Source organism: Phyllostomus hastatus, unplaced genomic scaffold (assembly GCF_019186645.2).
Source record: "Phyllostomus hastatus isolate PE091 unplaced genomic scaffold, TTU_PhHast_1.1 phas_contig_40, whole genome shotgun sequence".
NCBI classification, from domain to species: Eukaryota; Metazoa; Chordata; class Mammalia; order Chiroptera; family Phyllostomidae; genus Phyllostomus; species Phyllostomus hastatus.
This window is the reverse complement of record NW_025333872.1, coordinates 14,462,423-14,479,512: the sequence shown is the minus strand read 5'-3', so window position 1 is coordinate 14,479,512 and position 17,090 is coordinate 14,462,423. Positions and strand designations below refer to the sequence as shown.

General features: G+C 39.1%; 1 protein-coding gene across 7 annotated transcripts in view; it reads left to right on the top strand.

The window, feature by feature from the left end:
- The window catches only part of PKHD1 (PKHD1 ciliary IPT domain containing fibrocystin/polyductin), a 450,367-nt gene that overhangs the window by 165,698 nt on the left and 267,579 nt on the right, over positions 1-17,090 (top strand). For all 7 annotated transcript variants that reach the window (XM_045843325.1, XM_045843324.1, XM_045843319.1 and 4 more), the window contains 6 exons: positions 2,068-2,278; positions 2,692-2,849; positions 7,002-7,193; positions 10,103-10,228; positions 12,409-12,465; positions 12,958-13,088. In XM_045843325.1, coding sequence (XP_045699281.1) covers positions 2,068-2,278; positions 2,692-2,849; positions 7,002-7,193; positions 10,103-10,228; positions 12,409-12,465; positions 12,958-13,088 — 875 coding nt within the window. The remainder of the gene's footprint in view (positions 1-2,067; positions 2,279-2,691; positions 2,850-7,001; positions 7,194-10,102; positions 10,229-12,408; positions 12,466-12,957; positions 13,089-17,090) is intronic.

Here is a 17,090-nt window from a genome sequence, read left to right as displayed (position 1 = left end):
TATTAAGGAGTCAGAGACAATAAATTAGAATGAAATTATGGAGAATCTTAAAAGTCAAGAAGGGAATTTGGCACTTTGTTACTCAGTACTGTAGGCAGGTACTACAGGTTAAGAGACAAAGAAGGGATGTAATTAAAATACTTTAGCAAAGTTTAAAAAATAATAATGCAGAATATCCAGAAGAATATCCAGCTCAGTTGATTATTATAATTATTTTGACATTCTTGAATTTGAGATGATGATCCCTCATCCAAATGTCAGTATGTACTATATAGCTAGAAATACAAGGCTGAACCCATGAAACAAAGAGGCTTGATGTTTTAGTCATGGTTTTGTGATGAGAGTGAATAAATTATGACATTTTACTGCTTTAAAGAAGTTCTATCAACATTTGAAAGAACATAGTTTATGTTAATAATTAAAAATGCATTTCAAAGGTTCTCTGATTTTTTTCACTCATTTGATTAAGAGATTTAATTAGTTGAGAAATATATTTGTCGTCTCTACTCTTGGTTCTGCCATGGGTAGCTTACATGCTGATAAGTGCATAGTAAGTGTTTGTTGCATATAGAATATTGTGAACAATTGATTGCAGATTTTAATAGCATTTTGCCTTTGATAAACATTTTCTATTCTCATTAGAGATTTTCCTGTGTAGACATGGAACAACCAATCATAGAAATTCACATATACATTCATATACATATAAATAAACTTTATTTCATATTATTTTTCCCAAAGGTTAAAACAAACAGCAAATAAAGTTAAAATTATTTTCTTTGAGGATGATTTATGTCTTAATTTTTACCTGCCCTATAATTAGAAATCTTGAACTCTTTAAATGTTTTTTAAGATGAAATTATTGCCCAAGTAAACTTCAAAAATTACATCATTAACCCGGAGACCTTTCTAAGCCTAGAACAGCATTATTAGTACAAATGCCCACACACAACAGACAAATAAATAAAGAGGGAAGTTTAAAATAATTTGAAAATGATTTATTGTTGGCCACCAGAGATTCAAGTATTATTATATTATTTTAGTGCAGTAGGGGAGGACAGTAAGTTGCTGTGGGCTAAAGGTGAATTATGATCTATTGCAAAGGAGGAAGGAAATGTATTGAGGAAAGAAGAAGGAATTGGGAGTAAGTCATGTGATTCAAGTATTGCTTTAGAAAATGCCTTGAAAAAAAACTTTGCCTTGACCCTTCCTGGAAAAGGCCAGAGTAAACTGGGAGACAGACTACCTTCTTGAATCTTTGATAGTAGAAGAGAAGCATACTGGCATGGGAGGACCAGGTGGATGCTGTGGATTCTAAAGCAAACCAAGGTACCTAGAGACACAAGTTACCCTCCAAGTTTGCATAGCAATCCTATGTTGAATACATCCAATTTTAGAGTTTGAAAGGATCATTTAATATGCCATGTTTTAGCACAACCAATCTGAGGTAACTGAATTTGCACTCTACTAACACTATTTGTAAAGTGAGTTGAAGTCTTCAGATTAGAAATTCATTATAGACTTCTAATAGCTTTTTCCTTTTACTTGGAATAAGAAAGAAGTGGTAAAATTATATACTCAAAACAGAGTGATGTAGAGAAGGAAAAGACAAATATTGAGGGTCTGTTTTGTGACAAGGTCCAAACTATATGTTTCATAAATATTACTTTGTTTAATCCTTCTAAAACCCTATGGGGGAAGGCCTTGCTACTTATACATTGTAAGTCAGGGAAATAAAGCCCTCTCTTGAATTTATTACCCAAAGGAACATGGTTAGAATATGGCAATACTACGATTCAACTGTAAGTCTAGTCTGACTCCAATTCCTAGCTCTTTTTGTTTTTGTATTTTTCTTAGCATTCCCCTGTTAGTCCCAGATTAGTTTTATTGTTACCATATGACAGGTAAAAAAAAAAAAAAACTGAGAAAAGTGAAGGCATTGGTGCTTATTGAGTCTGAAACTTGCTGTCCCAAGTTCTTTGTTCACAAGGTTCTTTGGCTGAGTAATGCCACATTTGTATTAACTATTCAAGTGTCTAAAGGCAAATGTTCCTCCCACTGCTTTAGGTTCACTACCAGAAATAATTGTCACCCATCTTCGAGCAGCTGCCCATGCCCATGACACAGTGTTGGCTCTGGAAGATGCTGTAGACTGGCTCTCTGGGGATGAAGTTGTCATCATCAGTGGAATGGGGGTCAAAGGGGACAAACCCATGGAAGAGACTGTCCTTGTGGACACTGTGCACAATGCAGACCTTCATCTGAGATCACCCTTGAGGTACTGAGTGACAGCTGGGTTACCTTAGGTGGAAGCAGATGAGGTTTTAATTGTGTTGGTGTCTGGACTTTTTTTGGTCTTTTGATGATCTAATGTTACTTAAATAATGCTAGATATTTTGACAAGAAAATTACAAAGCATGCACTGTTTGGCAAGTTGCTGTTAAGAAGATTTATACTTCTTAAGCAAATTTCTCCTGTAAGACTCTAGAACTTCCATATTATAGTAGATGGTCAATGCAATTCTCAGTATAGTTCCTCATTTTCACATACTTGTGAACATAGGTCACTCCTTTGTATTTGAGTTTCTAAATAAATAGACCTCCACATAGAATATTATGCAAATCTAGTGGCTTACTATTCCTTAATAAGATTCAGAGTCGTGTCTACAGATGTTTCTTTTCTTTTTTTTAGATATTCTTACAACTTCACAGAGAATTGGGTGGCTGGACAGCACCATATTTTAAAGGCCACAGTGGCTCTACTCAGCAGAAGAATTACCATACGAGGAAATCTCACTAACGAGAGGATAAAGTTCCTTGCTTCATGCCAGGAGGCTAACGCTTCAGAAGGTAGAGAAGTATTTGTTGGGAAGTTGAAAGAGGGAAAAGGAATGTTCTTACTGTCAAATGATATGTGGCATTGCTGACTTCTTTCAAAATCAAATAAACCCTTAACCTTTGCATGTCCACAATATTCTGTCATTTTTAGAACCCTCTTAATAAATTGTCATTTCATCTCCTGCCCTCAGCAATTATATGAAAGAAATAGGCAGCAGTATCCACTTGAGAGATTAGTTATTCCTTTTGGAAATAAAATTTTGTTAAATAATTAAATCTAGAGAATTGAATTAAATTTTCAGGTAATGTTAACTCTGATTCCAAGCCCCTTCTAATAGTCTCAGGAAAACTGTTTAATGCCAGAGTCGTGAATGCAGGCAGCACATTCTGATTAGACTTGTTGGCCTCTTCCCTCTCCTCCACCTCCACTTTCAGAGTTTGTTTTCTGGGTGAACTACCACAGACTTTAAGTAAGTGGTTAAAAAAGTCAATTTATCTTCCAGAAGAATACCAGGCACTGAATCACAGTGATGTGCCTATTAAACATCTATTTCAGGGATGGTTAGTTTAGTAGGTTATGTTTGGGTTTCTCAGGCTGTAGATTATGAGGCTTTCACATTATGTGAAGACATCATTTGTCAACTTTGTTCCAGGATGGTGTGGGTGTCAAGGATGACTCCCAGGCATGAGCTCTGGATGGATGATGAGGCTGTTTATTGAGATGGGAAGAGGAACAGATTTTGGGTTGGGAGGGTGGCAATCATGAGTTTAATTTTGTACATTTTAAGACTGAGATGCCAGACCAGCAACTGAGTTGAGATGTCTGGTAGCATCTGGAGCTGGAAGAAATCTTGGATGCAGTTAAAGATTTGAGTCACATCTACATATAGCCACATGTGGTATGTTAGGATGTGGTTGGGAGAGAGGGGACTTGACCCCACCCCCCACTGCCTCAGTCTTCTAGTTCACAAATGTGTCATTCTGAAAAATGTTTGGATGCAGTGGATTAGAATCCAGTAACTGCCAACTTTAACAGTTCTGCTGAGTATGAGATCTGAGTTCTATCCAAACACTTTGGGATTTCTCATACAGGTTTTCTTAGATCATAGTTTACAAAACTGAATTCGCTATTGCTGCAAGTAAGACTATGCATCTGGGGTTAAGCCATGGTAAATCTATTAGATTCTAATGGGGAAAAAATCCCTGATTTCAGCATAACTCTTAAACTTTACTATAAAATTCTCAAAATAAACAGAATTCACAGCTTCACTGAAAACATGTCACTTACCTCTTCTTTGTGAGAGGCTGTGAAGATAGCTAAATACAATAATACAAGGTCTGACCACATAAAAATTGTATGGGTCACTGACATAATCAAAATTGTGATATATCATAAACATATAAAACACTTCTTTGTTAACCTCTTATATATTCATCCTCTGCTGCTAGCAAGTGACTGAACTTTATAATTTACTAATGACTATTTACTGTGGAATGGTACATCATTTTGTATTAGTGACACATGTTCTTTGGTTTGTTAACATGCATAATAAAGAATCAGCTCAGGAGATGATTTCTTAGTTCATGCCACCACATGCTATGTGTCAACTGAAAGTGTCCTGCAGGCTTCTGGCTAAGATGGAGGCATAGGTAGATACACTGTGCATCCTTGGACAACCAAAAGAAAGACAATAACAAATTTAAAAACAACAACAACAACAACAACAACAACCAGAGCTGCCAGAAAACTGAACTGTATGGAAGTCTGACAACCAAGGAGTTGAAGAAACTTTCATCCAGACTGGAAGGAGGGGCGGAGATAGGCAGCTGGGGCAGAGAGAATGCTTGGCAAGATGAATGGAGGGCCCAGGGGGCAAGGGGGCAGATGGTGATCCCACATTTGAGTGTGGATAAACTGGGAGGAACAGTGAGGGAGTGAGACAGACCACACAACCCAGGGTTCCAGCACAGAAAAAGAAAGCTGCCAAACCTCTGGGGGTTGCTGTGGCAGGAGAAACTCCCAGTTTCACAGGAGAGTTCATTGGAGAGACCCATAGGGTCCTAGAACACATACAAACCCACCCACCTGGGAATCAGTACCAGGAGAACCCAATTTGCTTGTGGGTAGTGGGAGAAGGGACTGAAAGCCAACAGAGAGCCAAGCAAGTGGCATCATTACCTTTTGAACCCCTCCCCCATGTACAACACCAAAACTCAGCAACATAGGTTGTCCTGCCCTGGTGAATACCTAAGGTTCCACTCCTTACAACATACAGGTGCATTGAGACAAAGAAATATAGCCCAAATGAAAGAACATATCAAAACTCCAGAAAAACAACTAAGCAAAGAAGAGATATCCAACATATCTAATGCACAGTTTAAAACACTGGTAATCAGGGTGCTCACAGAAATGATTAAGTATGGTCCCAAGATAAAGGAATAAGTGAAGGCTATGTAAAGTGAAATAAAAAAATATACAGGGAACCAACAATGAAGGGAAGGAAACTGGGACTCAAATCAATGATTTGGAGCAGAAGGAAGAAATAAACAAACAACCAGAAGAGAATGAAGAAATAAGAATTCAAAGAAATGAACCTCTAGGACAACTTTAAATGTTCCAGCATCTGAATCATAGAGGTGCCAGAAGGAGAAGAGAAAGAGCAAGAAATTGAAGACTTATTTGATAAAATAATGAGGGAGAACACCCCCAATATGGCAAAATAAATAGACTTTCAGGAAGTCCAGGAAACTCAGAGTCCAAAGAAATTGGACCCTAGGAAGCACACATCAAGGCACATCATAATTAAGTACCTAAGATTAAAGATAAGGAGAGAATCTTAAAAGCAGCAAGACAAAAGGAGAAAGCTACCTACAAAGGAGTTCCCATAAGACTATCAGCTGATTTCTCAAAAGAAATCTTTCAGGCAAGAAGGGGCTGGGAAAAAGTATTCAAAGTCCTGAAAAGCAAGGATCTACATCCAAGATTACTCTATCTAGCAAAGCTATCATTTAGAATGGAAGAGCAGATAAAGTGCTTCCCAGATAAGATCAAGTTAAAGAGTTCATCATCATCAAGCCCTTATTATATGGGAAATCTTAAAATGATTTATCTAAGAAAAGGAAGAAGATCAAAACTATGAACAGTAAAATGACAGCAAACTCACAACTATCAACAACCAAACCTAAAAAAAACAACAAAAACCAAAAACAAACTAAGCAAACAACTAGAACAGGAACAGAATCACAGAAATGGAGATCACATGGAGGTTTATCAGCAGGGAAGAATGGGGGAAAGGGGATAGGGAATAAGAAGCATAATTTGTAGGTACAAAGTAGACAGGGGGAGGTTAAGAATAGTGTAGGAAATGGAGAAGCCAAAGAACTTCTATGTATGACCCATGGACATGAACTAAGTGTGTGTTTGTGTGTGGGGGGGGGGGGCTGCTGGTGGGTGGGGTTGCAGGGTTGAGGGGAGTAAAGGGGAGAAAAAAATGGGATGACTGTAATAGCGTAATCAATAAAATAAAAAGAAAAACAGAAAGCATCCTGGGGTCCTGAGATGACAACACTTTGTAGTGTGTACTATGTCAGTTCAGTCTACTGTCCTGTCTGGGAAGGAGGCAGCAGTGTGGGGGCTGCTCCGTTACATCTGTGGAGCCCTTTGCCATTTCTTCAGTGGCATTATTGTTGTCACCAAACTACAAAGCAGCAAAGTAAAGGGGAAGCCCACTGGACAGTTTAAGACTAAAAAGAGCCACAATTACACTCAGCACTTACATCTCATTCCCTACAATTACCAACCACGAGAAGGTCATTTTATTGCACACTCCCCCAGGGGATCTTTTGGATTGAAATAAGCATCTATTTAGGTTGGGTTTGTGGGTTATAGTTAGCCTCTTTGTGACAGTAATTAAGGTGATTGATTGTGGGGGTTGGGGGGTACTTCTGAAAATAATAGAGTGAAGACAATATCATGTCCTAGTCATTGGATGTTTTAATTAATAATCCAAACAAGGAAATCAAAGTAAAAGGAAAGTAAGATAATTAAATAAAATACACAATAATGCTTTGTCTTTTGTGCTGTTAGTGCCTTTCAAACTAGAAGATTGGCCCAGAAGCATGTTATATATGGGTCAGGGCCCCTGACTTCAATCTGTGTTTCAGGTGATTTGCAGCACTGTTTGTATTCCAAGAGTGAGAAGATGCTGGGATCCAGGGATCTGGGGGCCAGAGTCATCATTCAGTCCTTCCCTAAGGAGCCCAGCTGGGTGCAGTTGAAGGGAGTGCAGTTCCGGGACTTGGGTCAAGCCTTCCATAAGCATCTGAGCTCGCTGACGCTGGTGGGAGCTATGAGAGGTAAGAGGTCCAGGCCTGTGAGCTTCTCACTTTTCTTTCTTCTCCACATTCGAGGCGTCACATGCCAAGGGTCATGATAGGTGATGTGTGGGGTGCGGAGGGGTTGGAGATGGATAATTGTTCTCTAGATCTATGCTTCTCAGACTTCAGTGTGCTTAAAAAAATCTCTTGGGGATCTTATTAAAATTCAGAGTTATGGACTCTACCAAGACAATTCTGGTCTAAAGTGGGCCTAGGGATCTGAATTTTTGATGAGCAAGTCTTATGATTCTGGAACAAGTGGTCCAAGTAATATACTTTGAGAAAATCACTGTATGTACAACAGATGCGAAGTGAGCCACACAGTCCATGTTGTAATCCCGTGACTACCGGCAAATTGACATTGAATGGCACAAACAACCAATGCTGTGGCAGTCCAGCACAGCGAAGGGCAATTTTCTATGAAGTTGTTCTGACTCAGAGGAATCCTCTGCCTAGAAAAATGGGAAGAATGGACTGAGAACCAGCCACTTTTCCTGGGAATGCAGAGCAGGCAGAGTGTGCTGATCTTGGCCAGAGCTGAGGAGATAGAAAAGGAGAGGAAACCAAAGCTGAAGGGTTGGTCATAGGAGAACTCAATGCTAGAAGCCAACACACAGAGAGTCAGAATTAGGGTCCAGATACTAAATAAGAGGATAGAATGTCATTTCTGAGTTATCCTCCCCATCTCTCAGCACCTCCAATATTCACACATTTGCACTTTGCCTTCCTTGGAAAGGAAGGCACTCTGGGGATGGTGCCTGACAAGGGACATCAGGACGTACTTAGCGGTTCAGGTGGGCCTAGAGAAATGCTAAAATTTCAACAGACAATGGTGGAGTAATTTTTGAGGTCACGAAGGCAGAATCCTGGCTAGCCAAATGCAGCATTTTTTTCTCATTTCAAATCAACTGTATGCCAAGAATGTCTATTTATTCTAATGTTCCATTATCTCTCCCACCTTATTCATTCATTTTTCACATTCACTTAGGGATATGGCTCCTAACGTAGCTTTCTCTAGTGCATGAGAATGAGGAGTATCTTTGTGTCCGTCTCTCTTTTGTTGTTTGTTTGTTGGTTTTGGCCTCCTGGTGCTTATAATGACACAGCCTATTTGATGTGGGGCCAGCTCCAGTAAAACGAGGATAGCAGTCACCTATGAGGTACCAATTGAACATAATTAAAGCCCTCCCTTGCTCAAAAATTTACTTAATCTACCTTCTCTAACTTCTGCTTCAGAGTAGCTGCCACATGAATCCATTTCTATGTATTAGGTTTTATTTGAAAATGGGTTCAGTGATTTAAAAAAAGTTTGAAAACCACTAAGTTAATACATTATCCCCTGTAGGTCTCTGTTAAAATGCAAATGTGTTTCCTAGGAGGGGAACAACATATTAACCCAGAAGTTATGAACTTCTGGCATGCTCACCAAAGGCCTTTTATTGTTTCATGCCTTCAAGGACCTCATGACCTAGTAGCCAATTGCTCCCAACCACTAGAGTTAGAAGGTGCTGGAATCTTTGATGCTCCCCACTTTTAAATATTTGCCAATCCCTGAATTTAACCCATAATAGCTCTATAAACACATTAGTACTTACTGGTTGTTGCAATGTAGTGGTACTGTGGTGAATTGGAGTCAGGAGAAGTCTGCAGCAGGCACAGTTTCCTATGTAAGGGCATACGAATGGGTTAACTTACTGGTGAGCAATGTGAGAGCATTGGGTAGCAGGGGAGCTGAGCTCAAAGGGAATGGGGAGGTCATCCACCTAGGGAGACATGTCAGTTGAGAATTTTGTGGAGAGTCCCAATTTAAAAGTCAAATGATTCCATAAACCAAAGTAATTTTTCCAATACTCAAAACATTTGATATCAATAAAATATCCCTCACTACCTGGAAATGAGACAAAACTTCTTTTCCGGGGTTTATAATTTAATTATCCAAAAAAAGAGATACTTTTTTATTATTTTGATGTGACTTTCCTCCATTAGACTGAAGATACACAAGTATAGAATTTACTTAATTTAATCCTCTGTGTATCTCCAGCACAATACATGATTCCTGATATACATAATATTTATTCATTGTTGAACCCATCCACATAAGTTGAGTTGGAGGTTATGAAATATGCCCATGGAGCTAGTGTGATGATTTTTCTAAATGCCAGTTCTCTTACCATAGGGTGGGGTGCTTCTCCTTCAGCTTCATAAACCCACCACATGCAAATGGGAGAGTCGTGAGCCTCAGGTCAGCCTCCAGCTTTGCTGATGTGGAATTATAATCTTGTACACTGGAAAATTATACAATGTTATTCACCAATGCTGCCCATATAAACTTAATTCTTTTTGAAAACAATTCTCTGGTAATCTTAGGTCAAAAAGTTAATATTATTATTATTATTATATTAAAAAGTTAATATTATCCAGCTCAAGAAATAATGACTACATCTCCTCATGCCAGATGCAGTTTTCAAAGATCAGGGTTGGTCCGTAAACAGTGCTCTTTCACGTCGCCCGTAACCTCTCTCTAGCTGCTGTCTACCACACTGTGATGAGACTTAACAGACAGCTGACAGCTAACTGGGAGTCTTGACAGCCATGCAGTGTTTTGTGGTTTGGCCATACTATCTCTGTCTCAGATGTTTTTCTTCAACATTTGACCCTTGGAGTCTACCCTGCTTGTCTTTGATACCATTGAGGTGAGGTGGCCTGAGTTGCTCATTTTTTAAACTTGATTTCTGATTCCAAATCCTCATTTTCTGAGTTTTATCACTGTATGGGAGAATGTTCTTAGTTATATGGTAGCTTGCTTTGGAAATGATCTCCAAAGAGATCAAGATTTGAGGAGCCCTCAAGATGCCCTTCTAATTCTTACCTTACTCTTTCCTGTGCAGATTCGTACATGCAGGGCTGCACAGTGAGGAGCTCCTTCAGTAGAGGCCTCAGCACATCCAGGACCGCAGGCCTGAAGGTGGACAGTAATGTGTTCTACAGTATTTTAGGCCATGCACTGCTAGTGGGTAAGTAAAACCAGCCTGTTTAATTTGGGTATTCTTGAGTAAGACACACAGTTTTTCAAAAAGAATTATCCCAAAATTTGAATTTCCAATTTATAAAAACTTTAGCTTTTGCTCATTAGAAATAAGCTATAGTTAAAAGTTCTATATTTAAATGTAGTTATCAGTGATCGGATAACTAAGCTGTACCAGTAGAAAAGTGATCATTTAAAGCTGACATTTTAGTTCAGGTTAATGAATATACAATGGGTAATTTTAAAATTTACTGTCAGCAATTTTCACAGTGATTCAAAGTCCCATAAGTGGGTCTTTGAACCATGTCATGGGATGTCAAATGTGGATGCTGGACAAGGAGTTAAAAATCTTGAATTCTGGTTTTAGCTGCTCCTGTGGTTTGCTGAAGAAGCTTGTGTTTCAGAATCTTGTGATTGGTCACTTGTATCCACTCGTTTTTTTTCCTCAAGTTCATTCCCATTGCAGAACCCAGAATTATCCTTAAAAATCTCAAATGGCGTTATATAACATCTCTTCTTAAAACCCTTTAAGAGTTTCTTAATCTTTAGAATATAATCCAAAATCTTTAACTTAGCTTAAAAGACTCCCTCCCTGCTTTTGCCTCCATTAACCTTTGTAAATTCGTCTTGCTCTTTTTTTTTCTCTCTCCACTCTAGCTACACTGACCTCCTTTATTTAAATTCTTTTAAAAGAATATACTTTCTGCTGCCTCAGGGCCTTTGCACAGGCTTTGCCCCCTGTAAGATTGTGTTTAAGCTCTTTTAGCACCACTCATTATATATTGATTAAAGATTATATATCCTGTTTCAGGTAATCAGATTAATGTCTCTTTGTACCATTAGATGTCACATAAATTTTGTTTCCTTAGCATTTAGCACATTAACTAGTACATTGTACGTGTGTATTTGTTGAAAGCAATGAATTAATTAATGAACAAAGGATCTTTGGTTGTATCAGAATAAAAAAGCAAATCAGAGGTTTTCACTGAAAGTAAGACTGTAACTGTATTTGTTAAATAGTGTTTTATATTTAAATTAATTCTGTGATATCTTTAGTGGGAAAATGTACAGGTTTCATTTAAGAATAATCTGTTAAAGATAAAAACTCTAAAAGGTCTAATCCTGAGAGGGAAACTGTTTAGTGGGAAAATATGGATCATATAAACTTGCTTTAAAACATATCCCAGCTCTACTAGGCAAAGAGCTTTGGTCAAAAAAAAAAATGACCAGATGCAGGAAAATCTTTTGACTGAAAGAGGACAGCTACAGGCCAGTCAAACCAACAGATGGAGGATTCATTTTCTTTATTCTTAGTTTTATCCATGTAAAGGAAAAGTTTGCTGAACCCCCCTGGGGCAGAAATTCAGGAAGGAACCCTAACAACATTATCTTAGGAGAAAACAATTACTGCATATGGAATAGACATTACCTAGGCAGGGAAAAAACCTGCAGGAGGAATTTAGCCTTTAGGGCTTGGATGTTGTGAACTGCCTACTCTTGACATCTATTGTAGTGTAGGGGAAGGAACTAGAATATTTGTTTATTAGTTCCTTATAGATAAAGCACTCAATTCATGCAAAATAAGTTTGTAAATCCAGGTTCATGGAATGACATGGGAAGCCCAGATACCTAAGACCTAGAAAAGAGGGCGTCTGTGAGTCTGTGCATCTGTGGGGCTGCTCTCTATTGACGCCATCTAGGTGGCTAATCTCTTTCTCTCTGTAGCGTGGCCTATGCTTTTATTTTCTTCTACTCCAGATCTTTATGGTTTGGGTGTGAGGGTCCCAGGTACTCTCCAGCCTGTCCCTCCAGGACATTTCAGGTCTTCCAGGGGAAGGCCTGTGGACAGCTGGTGGCCCATTTGAATACTAGAGATGGGTCTGGAGCTAACATGGGGTGTGTGGCATTCAACTGTGGAGACAGTCACTTAGACTCTTGCTAAGAAGTAAAATAGTAGATCTATTTCTTTGGTCTTTAAACTTAAACTTTTGATCCATGATACTCTAGAACTAAAAAGTCCATATAATCAGCATCTCTTTGCTTCATAGATAAAAAACACAAAAACAAAATCAAGATCAGCCACACCCCAAAGAAGAAATGGTATTGCATGTCTCCTGTTTTCCTGGGTCACCTGAAGTGTGCTGAAGTAACATGATCTTTTGTTCTCAGGTACCTACATGCAAACAAGATATATCCCTAGGGAGGCTACTCCTGGAAGAAAAAATGGTAAATGTGTAAATTGGTTTTAAATATATTACAATCCATTTACATTGTCATATAATTTATAGACAGGCCCAATGGAAGAACGTTAGAGATCTTAAATTTGTTGAATATAATAAATGTTCTGTAGACATATACATATATGTGCATTATGTGAATTATAATGGATGTTAGTAGAAATAAGCATGTTGGATTGCATAAATTTTTTAAAGATTTTGTTTATTTATTTTTAGAGAGAGAAGGGAGGGAGAGAGAGAGAGAGAGTGAGAGAGAGAGAGAGAGAGAGAGAGAGAGAGAGAGAGAGAGAGAAACATCAATGTGCGGTTGCTGGGGGCCATGGCCTGCAGTCCAGGTGTGTGCCCTGACCGGGAATTGAACCTGTGACACTTTGGTTCGCAACACGTGCTCAATCCACTGAGCTACACCAGCCAGGGTGGATTGCATAAATTTTAATTCTGTTTGTGAATTTCTTGGCTTTCATTTCTTTTCTTAAATTAGGTGGGTCAGAACGAGGAAATGTAGTAAGGAACAATGTGATCATCGGTGTTTCTGGCGCCGAGGGCCTCTCCAGTCCTGAAGTGCTGACACCGTCTGGAGTCTACGTCCACGACCCCTCCAGTGTCATAGAGGCAAGTCTTCACCAGGAAGGTCAGACCCAAGAGGACGCACAGTTCACTCCAGAAGTTATTTGGAGTGGCAGCATCAGTGGTGTGGTGTAAAATGTTTACTTGCTTCACACTGGTGTTGAGAAATTATGATTTTGTGTTCAAAAAGTGCTTTAGGATAAATGTAATCATTTTTCAGAGATCTTGTGAATGCTCTTTGAAGCGATATCCATATGGAGCAACCATAGTAGATGTTGATTCTTTTCTGCTCACTTAAAGTAACACAAACTAAAATATTTTCCTGAACTATCCACTGTGGTGCCAATTTTTGTCTCAATTCCAATATTAATTACCTATTAAATCTTTAATATCTTACTGTATTAATGTGGTCATATTGTTACCCTTCAAGAATATTCAAAACTGATGGTCAGTAAAGTTAGGGGGTATATGAGTTATGTCAGATTCAAAGATGAATGAAGTATACTCTAATGGCCTTGATATTTTATTATTATTTAGTACACCTTAACATTACTTTTCCTTGGTAAATTTCTCTCTAAAGACTTTAAGAAATTAATTTTTCTGGTACAGTTTAAGCATAGGTCTATGAATGAGGAATCACAGCAGAGTAGTGGGAAGGCCATTCAGTCTCCCCTTTTCCAATGATTTTACCGCATGGACGTCCCCCTCTGTGGGACACTCCTCTGAGCATCTACTGTGCCATCATAGTTATACCAGGTTTCTGTGGACCTGAGGGAATGAACATCTCTGTCTCTCTCTGATCATCTGTTTCTAATTACTTCTAGCTGAATCACCTCTAACGAAAGTCATGGTTATCTCCACAACCCTCCTCCAGACTCTTAATTACATTTTCTCCAAGTGCTTACACACCATTCTGGGTGCCTAATGGGCGCAGCCAACATGCCAGTGAGAAAGGAGGCAGGACTGACTGCATGGGTCTAAGGAAACCAAACTAGACACAGAACAATGAGAGCGGCATTTGACTTGGTGGTAACTATAGTGCTGGTTATGCAGCTATGCCAGCGAGCTTTGGTACCTAAAGAACTACATTTCTGGATTCTGCTTTTGGTAACAGAACCTTGACTACATTGAAACATCTAGTAGTAAATAGACCCTCAGGATTGCCCAGCTCACCTTTCTGCATGTGGCTAGAATGTACTCAAATCCCGTATTGAATGTCCAGGGTGCTGTCCGTTTGATTTTGCTTCATCGACTAGCGTGTGGTTTCCTGGACAGCTGTCTTGGCCACTAGTCAGCCACAAGAATGACCAAGCAGGCTATAGGTCTACAGGTGCAGAGGAGCAGAGGGCCAACTCAAAAGCTGATAGGTCACCTGGTCCTGTGCTACCGGACCTGTGAAACAGTGCCCGTTTGGCATTTGGAAAACTGAATTCGAAACAAGCTGTTTGATCCCCATTAAATGACTTCCATTTTTATTTCTTTACTTTCTTCCTCTTATGTTCACTTCACAAAATTTTGGGAAAAGGTATAATGCACATGTTTTGAGAAGGAAGTTTTTCATTTAAGCTAGTAGTGTAGTTTCATTAATTATAGTCATTAGGTATACTGCTGACATTTTTTTCAATGACCTTAAAATTCTCTAGTTCTCTTTCTATTAGTTATTGGCTTTTAGACCTCAACACAAAGTCTGAAACAGTCATTTCTCAATACAAAATCATTGAATATAATGAATGAATGAATGAATGAATGAAGGTATAATTACCTAACCAAAGAATGAGGGGGGAAGAAAGAGAAAAGCAAAGAATAGATTCCAAGAACCCACCATCATTTTGATGTCTGAAAAATAAGATGTTTAATCTGTGGCAGCATTTAAATCCTGTGGGACTCACCTCTCAGTGTTAAATCTTGTGGAATTTGGCTCAAATTATCAGCTGTGCCACTGGCATTCTGCTGTGCTGCTTCATCTGTATCCTATTGTCTGGGATGTGCTGTTTCCAAGGACATAGCTGATACTGGCCATACATGGCAAAACCTAAAAATTACGAACTTCTGTTGACCCTTAGGGCTGAAGGTCATTGCAGCCACTGAGCAAACAGTAAGTTAGTGTTTGTAAGTGTGTCCTGTGTGGAAAATACAGAGAGTACTTTGAAAATGTATTTTAGAAATGCACTTTTATTCCAAAGGTATAATAAGGAGGTGACAATAACAATGATATGTGGGGGGTGCGTGTGTGTGCATGTGTGTGTAATATGTGAAATAGAAGGAGATATGGTAGAAAAATACTATTTTTTTCTAAGGTTGTTCTGATATTCAATAGAAAGGCACTCCTTGTTCTGAGGAACTATTTTGTAGGTGGTGACTCATATGTCCGTCTCTGCGAGGGGTTTAGAATCAAACTTGAGGGAATGTGGTCAAGTCTTGAATGTGCTCAGTTTGTTTTACCCCCATTTCCTGCCTTACTTTTCAGTTTTTTTACAGTCTGGCAAAATATTTTTTAAAAACCACTGTATTACTGTCGTTAATTAGGATTTTCTTTTTTAAGCTTCCAGTTCTGAGATAATTTTAGATTCAGAAAACGGTGCGAAAATATAACACAGCATTCCTGTGTGACCTTCCCCCATTTTTCCCCACTGATAACGTAACCATAGCCATCACCACAGAGGAATAGCAAAATCAAGAAATTGACAACAGGGCAATGCTTTAATTAAATTAATGCACTTATTTAGATTTGAGGAAGATGACATAAACCTAGTGCCTGGGCAACCAACCCTGAAAGCCTAAACTGTCTCTCCCACATACATGAGTCTGATCTTGAACTCTCTGGCCTGGCAGGCAGGCAGTGATGAAACAGAGTTGATCCTTAAGTCTCTGCAATGGTTTGTGTTGGATATTACTCCTGAGTTTCCCTGACCCAGAGTTTAGGACCAAATACATAGGTACAGTGCATGGAATTTTCCTTGACTTCCAGTCAGTCATCTTTACAGCTAACTCACTTTCAACCCTGTGTGGTAAAGGGGATTTCAAGTGTGATATTCCTTTTTATTTTTTGTAGCCACAACCGATCTGCCTGCTTCCCTGCCTAGGATTCAGTGGAACTAAATCCAGGGAGAAGCAAAACCTGAGCTTTGTGCTTTCTTGCTAGTGAGGACTCAAGCGTGATATTCCCGAGTCTCCAGGGGACATGTGGTATTCCTCTATATAAACCTTAGAAAGGCCTGTATTGTGCTTTCCAAAAACAGTTTGGTGTTGGCTCTACATGCATCACCTGTAGCTCTTAGACCACCTTGTTTCCAGCTGTCTTCCCCTGGCAACCCCGGCATCTGCATCTCTGACTCCTTGGGATTCCTTGTTATCTTCACAAAAGCTCCATCTCTGCAGTGCACATAACCTGTATCAGCCTCAGACTGCAGAGTCTTCGCTCTCAAACAGTGAGGGCCCATTCCCTTCTAGAGCTCTGGAGTGCCCCGTGTTTATGGTGGTATTGGAAATTTCCTATGGCCAGACTCTTGTTTAGGATAGCCCATGGGAAAATCCTGAAGATGAATGCTTTGGAAACACCCATTTAATTTGAGGTGAATTTGTTCTGGCTTGTGAATCAATTTTGTAAGGAATTCTGTGTTTAAAGGCCCAATTTCAATTCTCTCACTCTCCCCACTCAATAGTTCATGTATATTTAAGAGCTGCCTGAAGGGTTAACTCACTTTTTTTCCTAGTAACTATAGATGCACACCTTAAGGAGCTGGCTGACTTGAGCAGTTAATTTCTCTCTGGAATTTCTCTTGCTTGAATGTCCATAATACACTGACTTCTGCAAAAAATTGATTTCCACACAAAATTCCCTGCTTGCCTTAAACCCTTCCCCACAAGCCGCTGGCTGCCTGAATAAATATGTGGATTTTCCTCATGAATCATTTGTAGCATACGCAATTGCAATGGAGAGTGAAAGGGCTGAGAAGTAATGTGATCCGACTGTTCAAGTGCTTCTTTTACAAGAAAACTGCTCTTTATCGGCTAACGAAGACCAAAGTTGGAATATCATGCTCATCT